Here is a 16,536-nt window from a genome sequence, read left to right as displayed (position 1 = left end):
TTCAAAGGGTAAAGCATCAGCCAGGAGTCCCCCCTACCATGGCTTAAAAGCCTGCCTGTCTATCTCAATGAAACAAACCCTGCTTTGCCTCAGAGAAGAGGAAATGCCTTTACCTCTGGAGGTGCAGCCATTGGCTGGGTCAATTTCCTTCCCATCAACTTTAAATGCCCAGCGACCTGGAACATTGACGTTTGTGGTCTCTTGGATATTCACAATATCAGGGGTTCTTGACCCCGGAAGGCTGAAGTAATTGGTGATGTTTCCACCATTAAATCCTGCCTAGAGCACAAAAGGAAGAGCAGACTTTTGAGCACACACATCATCCCCTAACCCCCGCCCCGACCTTGGTTTACTTGCCCACCATCTTGTTTTCAGCACACCTGAAATCAAGAGACCCCTTTTCCTGGAGTCTCTGGGGCCACCATTTCAGGTGATAATGGCCCGCTAGTTCATGCCACACCCGGATCCAGGTATCAAAGATGGGCAAGACTAGTCCCTCAGTCCACCTGCAGGACCAGACACGCTTCTCCAGTTCAAAGCAGGATTTCCCCCAGATGCTAAGAGCATAAGAAGAGAGTGCAGTGCTTCAGAAACACATAGGAGGATGAGCCAGAGAACCACCTACCTGGGCCATCACTCCCCCAAGACCCGTCAGGGGATCACCGCCGCTCGCCGTCCCAGTGGTCCAGTTGATTTCATAATAATTGAAGAGCGTGAAGGTATAGGTGCCGTCAGACACCAGGATGGCCTGGAAGGTGTTCACCTGCAGGATGCGAATGGGTGGGTGGGCTCAGGACTCACATCCCCAGGAGCTCCTCTCCCCAGTAGCAGCTCCCTTTACCCTGCCCCCTCCCCACTCAAGCAGCTCAGAGCTGCTCCGACCCCAGCCTCTGTGCTCTGCCTTCTCTCCAAATATGTTCTCACCTCCAGGGGGAAAAGCAAGACATGTGGGGCTGTGCATCCAGAAAAGAAATTGCCTGAGAATAACCTAGAGGCTGACTCAGCATCCCTCTTACATCTCTGACTGGCACCAGATAGGAAAGTCAGCGGCCCGACTCAGCATGTGATAATACGTGGGCACCTATAGATGGCAGCATGAGACTAAACTATAGGAACTAGTCAAGCCAGGGAGAGGGCTGTGAGCACCTGTTCCCAGAGCAGGTGGGGTAGGGCGTGGGGGTGGGGAGGGAGAGGGCAGAGCACGCAAATGCCAGTCGGTGGGACTCCAGTGGTGGCATGGGCCCTGCTCTCTCGCTTCCTGGAACACACCGCTAATCTTGGTGAGATGGCTCCCCCTCTTTTAAATGCAGGTTGGAAAGTGATCCGTTGCGGAGCACAGGCTCCGGACGCGCAGGCTCAGCGGCCATGGCTCACGGGCCCAGACGCTCCACGGCATGTGGGATCCTCCCGGACCGGGGCACGCACCCGCGTCCCCTGAATCGGCAGGCGGACTCTCAACCACTGCGCCACCAGGGAAGCCCCTGGAAATTGATTTTTAAAAAGCACTTGGTGGGGAGAAATTGCTCCTCTAATGGAGCATTTATGCATCACTTTATATCTGCAAAATTCTCCACCTCCATCTGTACCTCAACCAATGCTAAGACAGGCAATTTTTTGGCCCATTCCCATCATAGGAGCTAAGAAAACTGAGGGCTCAAGGGAAATGAATTGCTGGAAGTTCCACAATGACCCAGCAACAGAAAACAGAATTGGAGCCAGAGCTCCCAGTCTGATCTCTTCGTGCACTGTCATTACACACAGTCTTAATTTTCAACTTTTTAGGACGGAGATGTTATATACATTCAGATCAGTCTTGCAAACAGTTTCCAGAAAAAAGCTGTAGCAAACTCTGTCCTTTACTATTTCCCTTTGCTAATCCCTACCCGCTGATGCATGTTTTCAGGAAATTCAAGTAAAAAACAGAGTTAAAAGGAGAGGCTGCTTCGACCTTTTCCATTCAAACCTAGCATTTTCCCAGCTGCCCGATACCGTCCTGGTTAACATTCTGTCAGATGCAGAGGAAGACCCACATCCTTATCCTGTGTAATCAAACTGGGGTAGAGGATCTTGGAAGCCCCAAATCTCCCATCCTAGACAGTCCCAGGGAGGGAGAAAAGGTGCAAGTAAAGAAAAGCCCTTTTTGTACACGAGAACTTTCTCCTCAAGCTCCGTGCTTGCCACAGCTGATGGCGTTTATGATAGAGCCGCCCAGGTTTATGCCTCCATTCTCTGGCCCCGTTCAACAAAAGGGCAAAGTGGGACACAGAGAGGAGCGAGCAGTCACCTATATGGCCGCTGTGGGGTCAGATTCAAGAGAAAGGCATAAAGTCAATGTCACACAAGGACCAAAGCTAAACCCTCCTTCAGACCAGGATGCTCCTTCCGGATGTGAATTCCTTCTCCTGAAATAAAGTTGGAAATATCTTTGGTCCAAGCAGGTCTTGAACGCAACCCATGTCTGATCCCAGAAGTCACCTTAAAACCAGCCAGCCATCCTAAGAACGCTCCTGAAGCTGGCTCGCCCTCATGCACCTTCTCCCTCACTCTCACCCCCCCCCCCACAGGTAACTCTTCAACACGGGTTGTGAGACTCCTCTGGATCTGTTCTTGTAAAACCATGTTTTTAATTCTTGAAAAGCCCTTTTATACTTCAGAGGCCTTCTAACGCTACCTGGAGGGGGCAGCTGAGGAAAGAGTTCAGGATTCAGAGTTAGGAGACTGGGTTTGCACCCTGCTCTGCTGCATATGAGGTTCAAATTCCTTTTCTTGACACTTGGGCAAGTTACTTAACTTCTCTAGGCCTGTCCCCTCACCTTTAAAGTGGACGGCGAACTTCCTTGGGAACATTCTTGTGAGGGCTAAATGATTTGCAAAGATAGCCTATCACAGCCCTGGGTTCACAGTCAGCCTCAATAAATATTAGTTTTCCTTCCTTAAAGTAAACACATCCTCTTGACTTTCTACTGGGCTTCTGCTTCTAAAAGATCTCTCATGCCCAGTGTTTACTTGGCTTGTTGATACGTGTTCCTCTAAAGAAGGGGGGGCCTAGGATAGTGGGAGATGGAAGAGGGGCCGATTCCGAAGACAGGGCTGGAGGGACACTCCTGCAGCTCTGGAGGATTTTTATCATCTTTTTCTCCAAGGAGCTCAAAGCACTTAGATGTTACCTCATTCATCCTCATTGAAAGAGTCCTCACCTAGTCCATAAATTTACGCCCAAGTACAAACCAGGAAATATCTGAATTATCTTGCCATTTTTACTGCCAATGGAAGTTTTTTTTGAAAAACTGGTGGTCAGCATTTGATGGGCATTTCTTCTCTTTATTTTTCTCCCTCTGATACTAAAATGTATCGATCGCTGGCATCCTGCATTCTAAAGCTGTAAGGTATGAGGCTCAAGGACATCAAACATCACCCGAGGAGTCGTTAGCAATCCATAACATGACAGGGGGAAATTTTTGCTTCTTTAGAGGTTATTTCTAGCCAGTGCATCCACTGTTTAAACTTGTATCTTTCTGTTCTCCAGAACCTCTTAGTGATAAAGTGCTTTGCGATGCTCTGGTCAGAAGGTGCAGAGAGGCAGGGTGCTCACGGCAGGGCAGCTACGAAATGCAAGCCCAGCACTTTTCCAACTCTGCCTCTAACTCAGTAGTTTCTGTTTCACCCTGAAACAACTGACTCATCGCCAGGGAAATCGGAAAACAGATGGGATTGGAAGTAATCCTAAGAAAGCGGAGGGAAGATGTCTGAGTATCTTTGCTTACTGGAAATTATACATTGAAGACGCATCTGCTGCTTCAAAAAAACTCCATTGCCAAAGTCATCCACACAAACGGCAGGCTTTCCTGAAAATTATGTTCTGTCCCTTTCTGTAGAAAGTTGATTATCTCTATAATAATGCCAGTGATAATCTTTCTTATCTGACTGTTATCTGATTGCCCATTTAGGATTTCTGAGCAGATGCTGAAACTTTATTCATGAAACACTTCAACTGCCCAATCCAATTACCATCAAATATGAATAATTCTAGACCTGGTCACAATTTTAAAAAAGGTCATAACATAATAAAATGAGCCAGATCATTTGGCTCCAAACTGGCACCCTAGTTTCCTTTTCCTATCAGGTTTTGTGAAAAAAGAAGAAAAGGAAATTAGCTGATGGAGAGAGGCATTTGGGCCTCTGGTAAGAAAAGGGACCTTTGGGTTCCTGGTGGGTCCCTAATCGTATGGGGTCTCAGTGTCTCAATCACTCTCCTGCAAAATAGGAATGCTACCTACTGCAAGAAACTTGTGGAGGGCTTCTTTTTAGACATTTGTAATGGTTCATGATAGAGATGACACATCTTCTGAAATATTACAGCTGACTGGACTGGTTAGGTGTGATAGCTCCCTCTGTTTCCTGGAAAGTGGGTGGCAAGACTCCTCAGTGTAACTCAAGGAAACTGACATTCTTCAGCTCTAACAATTAGACTCCTTCACAGTAGTGAAGATGGACAAGAATTAGATGTCAGAATACGAAGTGGAAAAGGGAAAATTTGAATGATTACAGGTGTGGTGCTGCTTCCTCCATAAAACGTTACTTCGTCCCAGGTCACAATGAAAACCCAAGTGGCAGAGAAGGTTGCCATGTCTTTGAAGTACTTCCTGATGTCCTTGGTGGCTCTTTTCAAGATGACAGGGTCCGTGGTCTCTCTGTAATAGATCTCGCCTCGAATCCCATTGTGTACATCTGCCCAAAATGGAGCAATGAAGGCCCTCCCATCCGTCAGGGGAAAAGATTCGGGCGTGAACTGGCTCACCAGCACGTTGAATGAAACAACTCCGTTGTTATTCACCTACAAAAATAAAAGAGGTTTTGCACAGTGGATCTGAGACCGTGACAATTTCAGAGTTATAAACCAAGACAGATGCTCGCCTAATCATATGAATGGAAATGACTTTTAAACTACTGAATCAGAACCCCCAAACAGCAGCTTCCATTGCTCAACTAGGAGGTTCATTTGCTTCCAGACAAACTCATTGGTTTCCTTTCACTTTCAATTTGTAGCCAGCTGCATTTCTTATTAATAATCAGCCTCATTTTCATGTTCTCTATCCTGTCTTTATTTATACTTATCAAATGCTACTGGATTGTGTGTGTGTGTGTGTGTGTGTGTGTGTGTGTGTGTATGTGTTTGTGTGTGTGTGTGTGTTGGGCTAGGCAGTGGCTTATGTGGGCAATAAAGAAGATCCAGAGTTACAGATGCAAAATAGACAGGAAAAAACCCAAAAAACATGGAAGCAGAAAGTTAAATGAAAAAACGGAGGAACTCTATATTAGACCTTGATTCCTATTACATGACAAAAGAGGAGTGTCAGTGAAAGGTAAATCAAATACTCCATCACCAAACTCAGATCTCAAGATGAACCATATTCCACCCTGGATGAGACATTTAAAGGATTTCTATTGATGTCAGAACCACTCGGTACTCAGAAAAAGATAAGGTTACAATCCACAGATGAGCCCAATTCCATTACAGCTCTTGTAGTTTGTTAGCTTCTTTGTATAGTCACTGCACAAAATGGAGACATGAAAACTTTACACTGTATATGTAAATGACTACCTTATGGTGATTTCTTCATGATTTGTAAATGGCTTAGTAAACTTATTAAATTACTAAACCTTACTGCAAATAACAAGCCGATATATATACTCATAAACAGTATCTGTAAACAATTTGCCTCTGCCTGTGTCTGCAGCTCAGTATGTTGGTACGTGAAGCTGATTTAACCCAAAGGCTTGTATGGTTTCAACAGCAGGAGTGTCTGTGATGGGAACAGCAGGAGTGTCTGTGATGGGAACAGCAGGAGTGTCTGTGATGGGAATACTTGCAATTCCTCAATAGAGAAACATTCTATTGTTAGGTTCATATTTAATTAGTAATATTATGGACATTAACAGTGACTCAGATCCCAGAGTTAAGTTATCAGTACCTGGGCCAAGGGTATGTATGTCAACCTATTTTGGAAGCAAGGGTGTGCAGTTTGGAAAGGAAGCTGGAGATCCAGCTACAAGGATATTGAGGGTCTGCTGTCTGCAAGTATCAGTGAACAACCCAGAAGCCTGAACAAGACTGCATGGCTTAAAGTGCTGGAAACCCAAGGAAAAATTTGCCCTCAAATAAGCCTCCCCCAAATTAAGGACCCTCCTTCTGCAAAGGCAAGAATTATTCAGACTCCATGTCACTTAGTACAATGGAGGAGAAAGAGGAGCTTAACTAAATACACGTGTTCTAGAGGTCTAGGAGACCAAGGCTTCCAGAATGGAAGTCCTGTGCAGCCCTCTCACCTCCAAAATCAGGTCAACACATTCAGAAACTTACAATCAGCTGTTATAGACTAAGGAGGCTCTACAGTGAGTAGAGCAGGGGTGTAATTAAAACACACAGACTAGCAGAGGAAGTTAGTGATGACCCAGATTTGTTTTGATTATATTCTATAGTTAAGAGCAGTGGTTCTCAAACTTTTGTGGGCATCAGAATTCCCTGGAGGGCTTGTTCAAACAGACAGCTGGGCCCCCTCCCAGATTCAGTAGGTCTGGGGTGGGTCCTGAGAAGTGACATTTCTAGCAAGTGCCTAGGTGATGCTGCAAGTTCAAGGACCACAGGTTACATAATGGAAGAGGGAACTCTTTTCTAGTGGGAGTCAGCCTTGAGCTATCAATCAAAAGTTGGGGAAGATAGAGGTCCCAGATGCAGAGGAGGCCAGAGATGGAGGTGCCTGGAGTTTTATTTCTTCTTCCAGGGCAGAGCGCAGAATAGAATAGGATGTAATATAATCTACATTTGCTTCACTCAATTCTTTTAAGGCCGAAAATCAAGACAGATTCAGTTGCTCTGAATCTTCTTGTCAATGTGCTATAGTCTCACTAGCAGCAATTCCAATGATCAAAAAATTAAAAATAACCTGAGAACACAGGTGCCCAGGAGAGCTCTGACAGCAAATGATACCATTTCTTCATGCAGCTTTGACAATGAGACCCTATGGCGTATCTCAGGCCCAGTGAGGTTGGCCAATTCTGCAAACAACCTTCATATAATAGTTGAGTACCCCTCTACTCTGCTTTGACTCTGCTCCATATTGGTAGGAAGCCTCAGAAGAGCAGATGCCTAAAGTCTTCACACCCCCAGAAGGGAAAGAAAATTGCTGTTGCTCCTATTATGGTTCATTGTATCTTTTTATCTTGTCTAGTGGCAGAAATAATGTTCCTGGCATTGGGGCCTCTGCTTCGCTTGGGTGTTTCATCACCCACAAAAGCAATCCATTGCTCTGTATACTCCTCCGCTGTGAACGTTAGCCATGAAATATACCTTTGACTTTCTTAATCATAAAACCTATCAGCTCATGAAATCTCAGAACTCGTCATCTGGGCTGCCAACAAATCCTCCATTCCCAGAGCCCTGGAAGAAGGTATTTAAAATACTTTTCCTTAATGACCAGCAAGGTGGGAGAGCCCTAGAGCAACAGCTGGGCTGCTTGTCACTTACATAGATGGTGCGGTAAGGAACGCCAAAGAAGTAGATGGGGATGGCCAGCTTAATCTCAGATGAGCTTCCGTCGTCTACTTTAGGGGTTTTGGTGTCATTCTGCCAAAACGGATACATGAGCTCCCTGGGCTGAACTGTCAAGAGACAGGGCGGTTAGGTGGATGGCCGATCCCCCTTCGGTTCGGCAAGCTGCTTTCCTCCCACCCACTAAAGCCAGCTTCTTTCAGTAAGTCTTACAAACGACGTGTAAGTCAGACAGCCTTTTCATTTATCCTCAACCTTGGCTGGACACGGTGCGTTATCTTCTGCCTCTGGAAAGGGGAGCGTGGAAGTGATGGCATTTCTCCTTAAGAGAAATCACTTCCCGCTTCATTTCTATGTTTCCATACATTTAGGAGACAGCAGTGGTTAACACTGGCTGGAAGGTTGTGAAATCAGCCCTGCCTGGGGCTTTCAGAGCACTGAGAGGTGCCTCTAGGTCTGGTGTGGCTTAGCCCGCTGAATCCTTGATCAGAAGGCAACGTACAGAGAACGTGGCCAGTGGCTATGAGACTCCCTTCTAGCTCAAGAATTCTACTATCAAGTCTTTTCCTGAAAGGAGTCCCCTTCGTCCAGATGCACAATAGGAGAAGATACCAGATCACTGAGGAAATAAACAATAGTTGGATCTGGGACAAGAGTGGGAAGAGAGGGTTTGTAGTAACTGGCCTGTGAATGACCTTGATTGAGCACCCGCCCCATGAGAAGTCTCTCTGCCCAGCTCCTGTTTACAAAGACAGACATGGGATCCTCTGGGGCAAAGGAGGTTGGGCCTTTGAGCAGTCTTTGGGAGGAGGCTTGGGGTGCTTACTCATCATCCTGGTCAAAGGTGAGAGTCATCACACAGACACACACGGCTCCCCTCCTGTAACCATGTCACCACCTCTCTTGGCAAGCTGGCTTGTTTCTCAGAAGTTTCTCATCCAAACTCTTGCAAGGGGTGGCCCAGCTCAGAGAGAGAAATTAGACAATTTCCCCAGGGTCTACATTACTGATGATCAGGTCCAATGGCATTTATGAAATAATCTATATCTGGGGTGTAATGTTTCTTTGCCTCTGTCCTTTCTTTTCTTGGATGAAAACAGAGCAATAGAACATCATCTGTTCTTCCGTTTTCTTAACTCACATGTGGCAAATGCATTTGGGGCTTCTGCTGACAGTTCGTGAGGCACCTGCTTGCAGATGTTGATGCCCCATCCCCAGGTCGGGGGCCCCTCCTTGGGAAAATTCCTGCTCTGTGCTGATGGAGCCAATAGGCTGGCGAGAAACCACCAAGGGCTGCCCTGCTCTTTTGGGAGCCTTTAAGTGAGCAGAGAGCAGCTCATGTAAGAGAGTGGCCAGAGTGACCAGAGAGCAGCTCAGTAGTGCCTGGCCGAGTGCCAGCTTCTCTCCTCGTGGAGCAGGGAATGAGGGGAGGTCTGCCTGGGGGAAGAGCTACTCTGTTTCCAAGGGCTAACTAACACCAAGAGGGAAATGGGGAAGATGAGCCTGGTCATTGGTGTATAAGCATCGTTCCCCAGCCTTCAGAAGTCTCTGTGAAGCCAACCAAAGGAAATCTTTGGGAGGTGCTGTAGTTAGTTTTATCACAGGGGCACTCAGCCCACGTGCTTTATTTAATGTCACCATCAGTAGACAAAAAAGGTTTCTCTAACAGTCATAATTACATAGAAGTAACAAATTCCAAATTCCCAGAAGGAAGCAATTTTTAAAAAAATCTCTTTATAATCCCTATCATAGAATTATACACAGGTACTTATTAAATCTGAAGGGTAATGAACATTCTCAAATTAATAATAATAAATCAAATTGTGTCATGGATTTATCCTTCATGGGGAACTTTTTAGAAGTGATGTCCAAGTGTGAACAAGGTCTCAAATTCACGCTGAATTGTAATCATTTGAATAGAAAGATTAATTGGTATTCGGGGCAGTGTTGGCCAATCTGCCTAGGACAGGAGAAATCCATGCCCCTCCTGAGGAGACAGAAAACTATGGTCAGAGAGATTGTCCCTAACTTCTCTCTCTGCTCCAAAGGTGACACAAATTTGCAAGATTCATCCCTTCAGGAATGATCCTAACTAGCTCATGATTTTGAACTGGAAAGGATGCACAATCAACATTTTTCAATTTTAAGAAGAATACAAATAATCAAGATATCTAATATTGTAAGTACTTATCAAATAGTTGTTGAATTAAAAAAATGACTAATAAAAGGGAGTAGGTTTAAACTACAGTAATTCCTACCTTAGAAGTCATTACTATTATAAAAATATAGCTTGTTAACAGCATAGCCTATCAATAGAATCAGAGTGAATAGCAGATAGAATCTCCTCACCCATGCTGACTGTAGGCCAGGAATTTTACAATAAACTTTATGTTCCCAGAACGTTGTTTTTTTTTTTTCCTCCAAATAAGACACACTTTCTTAGAGCAGGAGTACGAGGTTAGAGGCAGTTGGAGTCATTATTGTGGGGTTTCACACTATAGCCTGCCTGCTACAACTGCTTAAGTTTATCCAATCCTAGAAAAATGTTAGGGCTCCACATGCCTTATAGCTCTGTTCACTCAGACTTGTAATCATGTGTCCGCTGAACTAAGCAAATAAAACGAAGAAGATGCTCTAGAGTTTTAGCCATAAAAGTTTCAAATCGATATAGACTTTCCCAGCTTTCTTGCCTAAAATTTAAAAACTGTAGAAAGAAATGCATGTGATCTCCTACCTACCCGGGGCAATGCTACATACAGAAAAAGGAGGAATCACGGAGGGGAAAAATTTTCTTATTTCACTTGCAGTTTTAGATTTTTGGCCATTGTAAGTGGCCACTGATACTCAAGTCACTGACATTAATGCCACTGGAACTCCCTCATTTTGGCTTAAACAAGTATATTTTTTAAAGTCTGTGCCACCAGTTAAATGCCTTCATTGAAATCAATCATCAGGTATGGGATGCACACACACCTACCCTGTGTACTTTTAATGAAAATAATCTGCATATCTTAAAGACTTATTCCATTGACATGGGGCAACTTGGTATATACAAATTGTGTTCGAAGTGAAATAAGAAAAAGTAGGAATGTAAATGAACATCATTCAGAGTTAATGTATTTTGCCCTTGACGGCAGAATTTAATTTACATTTTTCTTGTTGTAACTGTAGACACATGTACACCTGCCCTGATAATTACAGTTCCAACAAAAGCGTCTCTTTATAAATTCAAGAGCATGCTAATCACGAGCTTTATGGAATTTTGTAGTACTCACCTTGGTGCCGTACAAGTGCGAAGATGAAAGAGACCCAAATTCTAAGTAATGATGAATAATTCATCCTGGAATTTTAAAAAGAAAAAGAAAAAAAAAATCCCCAGCTTGCCAGAGTAAATAGAACACCAGGTGTGTTTGGTGGCAAGTCCCAAGACACATCACAACCATCATAGAACATTCACATAACAACATCAACAGTTCTGAGTCAGGATGAAATGCCCTGGATGCTGGCGGGCCCTCCTATGTTCAACACCTCATGAACAAATTAGATTCCCCCGTGAGAAGCAGTTTGGAAGTGTAATGAGATCATTCAAATTGTCAGGAAATTATAAAGAATCAATGAGCACGGCAATGAGTCAAGGAAAGGCATCTACTCTCCAGCTACTAAAGCCCTGAAAAACAGGACCCCACTCTACAGATGCCTGTTGTGTCTCTAGAACAGACATCCATCCTCTGTGAGACCAGGCTCTCCTAATTTTCACAACAGCTTTCAATCAGGATCCCATAAAAGTCAGTTAAAACACAATGTGGTCCTACAGGTAGGAGGATTTAGAGTCTGCCATCACCTTCTGTAAACTATAGAGCCAGTCCATCACTCTGAAGTACAGACCAGAGTCACAGGCTGTAGAAGACTGTCCACTGACTTTCCATATGTGAAATGAATAATAGACATGTAATAAAAAAAGAACCATGCCGGGGTGGCTCCTTGGAATTACAATAAAAATAGAATCCGGTATACAAGCAAGTAATTAGTCGCAGCAAATTAATTAGGGAAAGAACATCACAAAAGTGAACTTGCTTTCATTTTAGTTACAATCCGTTGGACCGGTGGCTTTACCCCTTGGACGATCTGTGCCGCTCTGTAGAGCTGAGAGGCAAGCTCCAAATCGTACGTACTCCTGTGTCAGCACCAAGTGCATGGGTAGACACTGAAGTTTGCTTCCGATAGCATTCTTAAAACTAAAAACCCTTCTCTAATTATTGGAAGCTATCACAATTCTTCAGCCAGATTTCCATGGAAAATCAGTGAATCTCCTCTGTGAGTTTTACTGTAAATCTTCAGTTGTCAGGCACACACATTGAAATCTTAAGCACATAATAAATATTAGTCAGTTTTGCTGAAAATGGGAGGAAGCCTTTAGCAGAGATCAGACACAGCTTTTAGCAGAAGGAGATGTCAGGCAGGTTTAAGACTGGAGTCCTTAGGGAAACAGTTCAGAGAGCAGGAAGGAGGATTCATTTAAATATTTGTATTTATGAAAAATGTCACTAACCTGTTCTGCAGAGACTGGAGGAATGGAGTCGGAAATATTAAGCCAAATCTTGGTAAACCAGGAAAAATTAGGTAAAACAAGAATTCATGTCAGTTCTCCCCCACTTGCTGCCAATTATTTCTGATTCCTGAAATGATGTCTGAATCCCCTACTCTCAAAACCAAAAATTCAGTTAGTCCTGCGCTAGAGTCACGTAAGTGTTGAGTTGCAATCAAGTTTTTCTTCTATTGATTAAGGAAAAGTAAATCTAAAGATCAGTTTCAGGATTGCGTAGAGAGGTTCTTTTCCTGAAAAACTAGACCTTTTTCTCCCCCCTTAAAAAAAAAAAAAAAGAGAGTAGATTCAGATGGAAATGTCAGTTACTTGGAGCTGAAACCTTGGTCCTTTCTGATCGGAATCACTTTGCACTGAAAAACACAGAAGAAAACCCCCCTTCTACCTTTGTACCCAAAAAAAGGCAAGTGTATAATGTTACGGAATTAGCATCCACCAGCATGGGATTCAAACACCAAACAAAGCTGCTGCCTGCAATATTTAAAGTTGGTTTTCTACCAAAGTCTTTTTTTGTTTCTCTGCTTTTGAACGGCTGCCACAAATAGGCTCTACCCTGTTTTTTCACAGGTGTGCGTGAAGTATTGAAAGAAACTGTCTCAAACTTTTCTAGGTTTTATTCCTGCCCTTTTCCCTCTGATACACCGCAGGGCAGCGGGTTAGGCCGGGGGACAGGTAACCAACGCGAGGCAGGATCTTTCACAAGGGAAAAACCAAGGGCTCTGGAAACCTCCACAGATACCAGCGAGGGTCCTTGGAGGGAGTGGGGACAGATAGACCCCCCCCGACGAAAAGCTGCAGTAGGTATTTAAAAGGCATCGTGAACGAGGTAAAAAGGTGTCCGGTTCGATGCACAACGAGAAACATTGGCTAAGGCAGAAACTAAGTTTACTATCCAAAATATTTAAAGTGAGACTTGTTAAAAAAAGGAAATCATTTGAAGGTAGCAGGAGAAAACTCTCTGTAAATCAATGGGAATTTAAAAATTGCTTCAAAGTTCTCTCTGACCAGACATTTAAATGCCAACTGTATCAAAAGACATAATTCCAGTTTTGAACAAATTGTCCTAAAATGGACAAGAGGTTTGGGAAACTAGTCTTTCAGTCTAAATTATTCAATATTTTTTCCCATAATCCTGTGGTGATTCAGTAGGTTTTACGAATTCTCCACATTTACTTTCAGATGTCAAATGACTATTTTCCTCCCCAAGGCACATATTTATGTAACAGAAAATCTGATTTTTTGGATGCCTGTCCAAAATAAAATTAAACTCAAATCCAAGACTCACCTCAAAGAGCATTCTCCTTGCCCAGCCTTTATTAAGGTTTCAGTCCAGTAGTCAACCTAAATGTAGTGAAGCAAAAGAGTTGGTTCTATTTTAAAAACTGCTCGTGTCATAGTAAATGCTTTGGTCTTCCTTCATGTGCTCGTGGGTATTTGTATCTCAGCCTTTTGACCCATATTAAATGTTTCATCCTTCTTGGGGCAGGACTGCTCCTGGGATAAATGCCACCTGGGCTAACCAGATACACAAGATGGTGGCATAAATGGATCAGAATGACTGAGAAGCTGGGTGCAAGCGAGTGCCAGGTGCTTGAGGACAGACGGAGCTGGCTTATCGCTGGTTGGGCTGGGGAGTCAGTTAGTGAGCATGTATTCCGGGTGTACACTCAGTGGTCACAGAGGGAAAAATGACAAAAATCTCTTTTTATGCCATGTCGGCAGGAGGGTTTATTCTGTTTGAAGGGGTGAAGTGAGCCAAGATTTGACAAGATTTAGACCAAAGGTGGTGTGGGCGTGGCTTGGAGCTTGTAACCCAAGACAATTTGCGTTTTACAAAGATGGCATAGATGGAAGCTGCTTTTTAGGCAGGAGGAAAGGCAGTTCAAACGAAACACAAAACAAAAAAATATTCCTAAAAATGAGTAGAATAAGCCTTATATGCTGATTGTTTTTGTTTTGTTTTCTTAAGTTTCTTACACCTTCTGTGAAAGAAACAGTCAGATCTGAGCTAGTTTGAAATGATGCAGTGAGAAGTGTGGACGGCCACGAGCCCCCAGCTGTGAGCTCCTTCAGGCTCAGCCTCACTGTCGGAGCCAAGGGCAACCCCATCCGTGACTGGGCGAGGTGCTGGGACAATTGCCTCAGCACTTTCCACCCGATGCAGGACTCCCCTAATGGGCAATTTTTGCTCTGGAGAACCTAGTTGAGGTGACAAAGGCTATATCAAGGGCTCAACTGAAGCAGCTCTACTATGCCCAAATCAGGGTCTAATTGGGAAAAACCTGGACTTGTGTATATAATTTTATGCATTGGGATTTTATATATGTATGTGTGTGTGTGTGTGTGTGTATATATAAATATATATAATGTATATACATTGGGGTTGAAATGTCCAGATTACTGTGGCAGATGGCAGAAGAAGGGATTAAAATTCTCAGAGACATGGACACGCATGTATATCATGTGACTCCAGAAGACCCAACAGATGATCATGTCCCACGGAAAGGCCCAGAGGACAGACACATCACCCACCAAAGGCAGCAGGAATATGCTGGTGAGAGACGCACAAGCATCACAAACAAGCTCGGTGGGGCTCCCCTCAGTAGGTCAGGGCTGATGGCAGGAGTGGTGGTCAAAGAACTTGACTGTCCAATCGCAGTGGGGATGATGGGCACCTGAAACAACAGAGACCAGGTAGCAGCGCTCTACTGCCTGAAGCCAAGGGGGTCGAATCTTCATAATAACCAAGCAGGTCAGAGTTGTAGCCAAGGGGCCCTGATCCATAGAGAGTTATGGAGATGATTAATAGAGCATGGCATCCAAGGGGCAAAGTAGATGGGCAGCCAACAAGGGTATTGCTTACTATATATAATAAAAAAGAGCAAGAATGGTTGAGCAAGAGGCCAAAGACCGTTGCCCCAGTGAAAGGTCTTGATCCTTTGCTCAGTTTGTGGATCTGAGTCAGTTTTTCAAATCTGGAATCCATAGACTAAAAAGGTAACCAGGTCACCAAAGGGAAGAATCCTGCAACATCATGACAAGTGTGTACAGTAGTGATTCTCTCAGTCCTTCCCCCAAAGGACCTATGGTCATTTACTTGATTGACTGTAGACTGGGGGAGGGGAATGCCTAGATATCTTGTGGACTGTTGGACAAGGGGTTTGAGTTAACATTGATACCCAAAGACCCTGTTAGAGTGAAAACAGAGAGGCCAAGGAAACAAAAGGAGACCTGGCCAAGTCCCAGCAGGCCCACAGGGGCTGCCGACCTACCTGGATGTCAGTTCCCGAGTCCCTACATATAATTGGGTTTAATATACTTGACACATTTGGTCCTTGGTCTGTGTGGTAGAAGCTGTCATAGCAAGGAAGGAAACTGATCCTTCTACTCCAGCCAAGGTAGTAAATACAAAAGAGTCTTGCATCCTGGGGTTGGGGGAAGATGGTGAAGATTAGTGTCACTCTTAGAGAGCAGGGGTGGTGGGATTTATCATATCTCCATTTAATTGGGCAAGATGGATCCTGAAGAATAACTGTGGGCTACTGCAAGCTCCAGTTTGCATCTGCTGTACTAACATATCTTTGCTGGAGATACTGCGTTAGTACAGATGGCTTCAGATACATGGCTTCAGATACATGGCATGTGGCTGTTAATCGGGCAAATGCATTTTTTTCCCTATCTGATTCAGGCGTGAGGATCAGAAAAATAGTTCATCTTCAAATGGAACAGACAGCAATATACATTTATAGTTTTGCTGAGATTGGATGGAATGTCTCCTATAGAACATCACCTTGATTCACAACGTTGACAACGTTGATTGGCACGATGAGGAAGAAGTGCTCCGAAGGTGGGAGTTACATTCTTCAGAGATTCAAGGCTAGTACTTCAGTAACACTTTTAGGAATCCAGTGGTCAGAGACATGCTGGGATCTCCCCACCAAAGCAAAAAGCAAATGGCTGTATCTTGCAACCTCTCTACAAAGAAATTCTCCCCTCTTTGTAGCTTTCTTTGGGTTCTAAAGGCCACATATTCCGTACCTACAAAAACTGCTCCAGCCCACATACCAGGTGACATAGAATTCAGCCAGCTTTGACCTGGGTTGAGAGCATGAAAGAGCTTTGTAGCAGCTCCAGACTGTAATGCAAGCAACCCTGCCACTTGGGTCATATGTTCAGTAGGTGCTTTGTTGTCGGAGATGTTAGGGGCAGAAAAAGATGAAATGTGATGTTTATTGCAAACCCCAGTGGGAAAACCATAACTCAGGTCCCTGGAGTTCTGGAGCAAAGTCGTGACATCCACAGCAAAAAATAACACACCTCCTGAAAATCAGCTCCTGGCATGAGAATGTACCCTATGATGGAACATTTGACCAAGATACAAGTG

General features: G+C 44.2%; 1 protein-coding gene across 3 annotated transcripts in view; it reads right to left on the bottom strand.

Annotated features, from left to right (window-relative positions):
• LOC115843494 (tubulin-specific chaperone cofactor E-like protein) overlaps window positions 1-16,536 on the bottom strand; it is a 162,100-nt gene that overhangs the window by 59,466 nt on the left and 86,098 nt on the right. The window contains exons 1-6 of one of the 3 annotated variants that reach the window (XM_030839536.2): window positions 12,099-12,342; window positions 10,825-10,889; window positions 7,526-7,659; window positions 4,547-4,834; window positions 626-763; window positions 114-279 (exon numbers count right to left, since the gene is read on the bottom strand). In XM_030839536.2, the coding sequence (XP_030695396.2) occupies window positions 114-279; window positions 626-763; window positions 4,547-4,834; window positions 7,526-7,659; window positions 10,825-10,888 (790 nt within the window). In that variant the 5' untranslated portion in view covers window position 10,889; window positions 12,099-12,342. Of the gene's footprint in view, window positions 1-113; window positions 280-625; window positions 764-4,546; window positions 4,835-7,525; window positions 7,660-10,824; window positions 10,966-12,098; window positions 12,343-16,536 lie in introns of those variants that run through there. The other 2 variants (XR_009564977.1, XM_060304204.1) reach the window with 2 other exon arrangements.

The sequence above is a fragment of the Globicephala melas genome, chromosome 8 (assembly GCF_963455315.2).
Source record: "Globicephala melas chromosome 8, mGloMel1.2, whole genome shotgun sequence".
NCBI classification, from domain to species: domain Eukaryota; kingdom Metazoa; phylum Chordata; class Mammalia; order Artiodactyla; family Delphinidae; genus Globicephala; species Globicephala melas.
The sequence above is the reverse complement of the archived record's forward strand: the minus strand, read 5'-3'. Positions and strand labels throughout refer to the sequence as shown.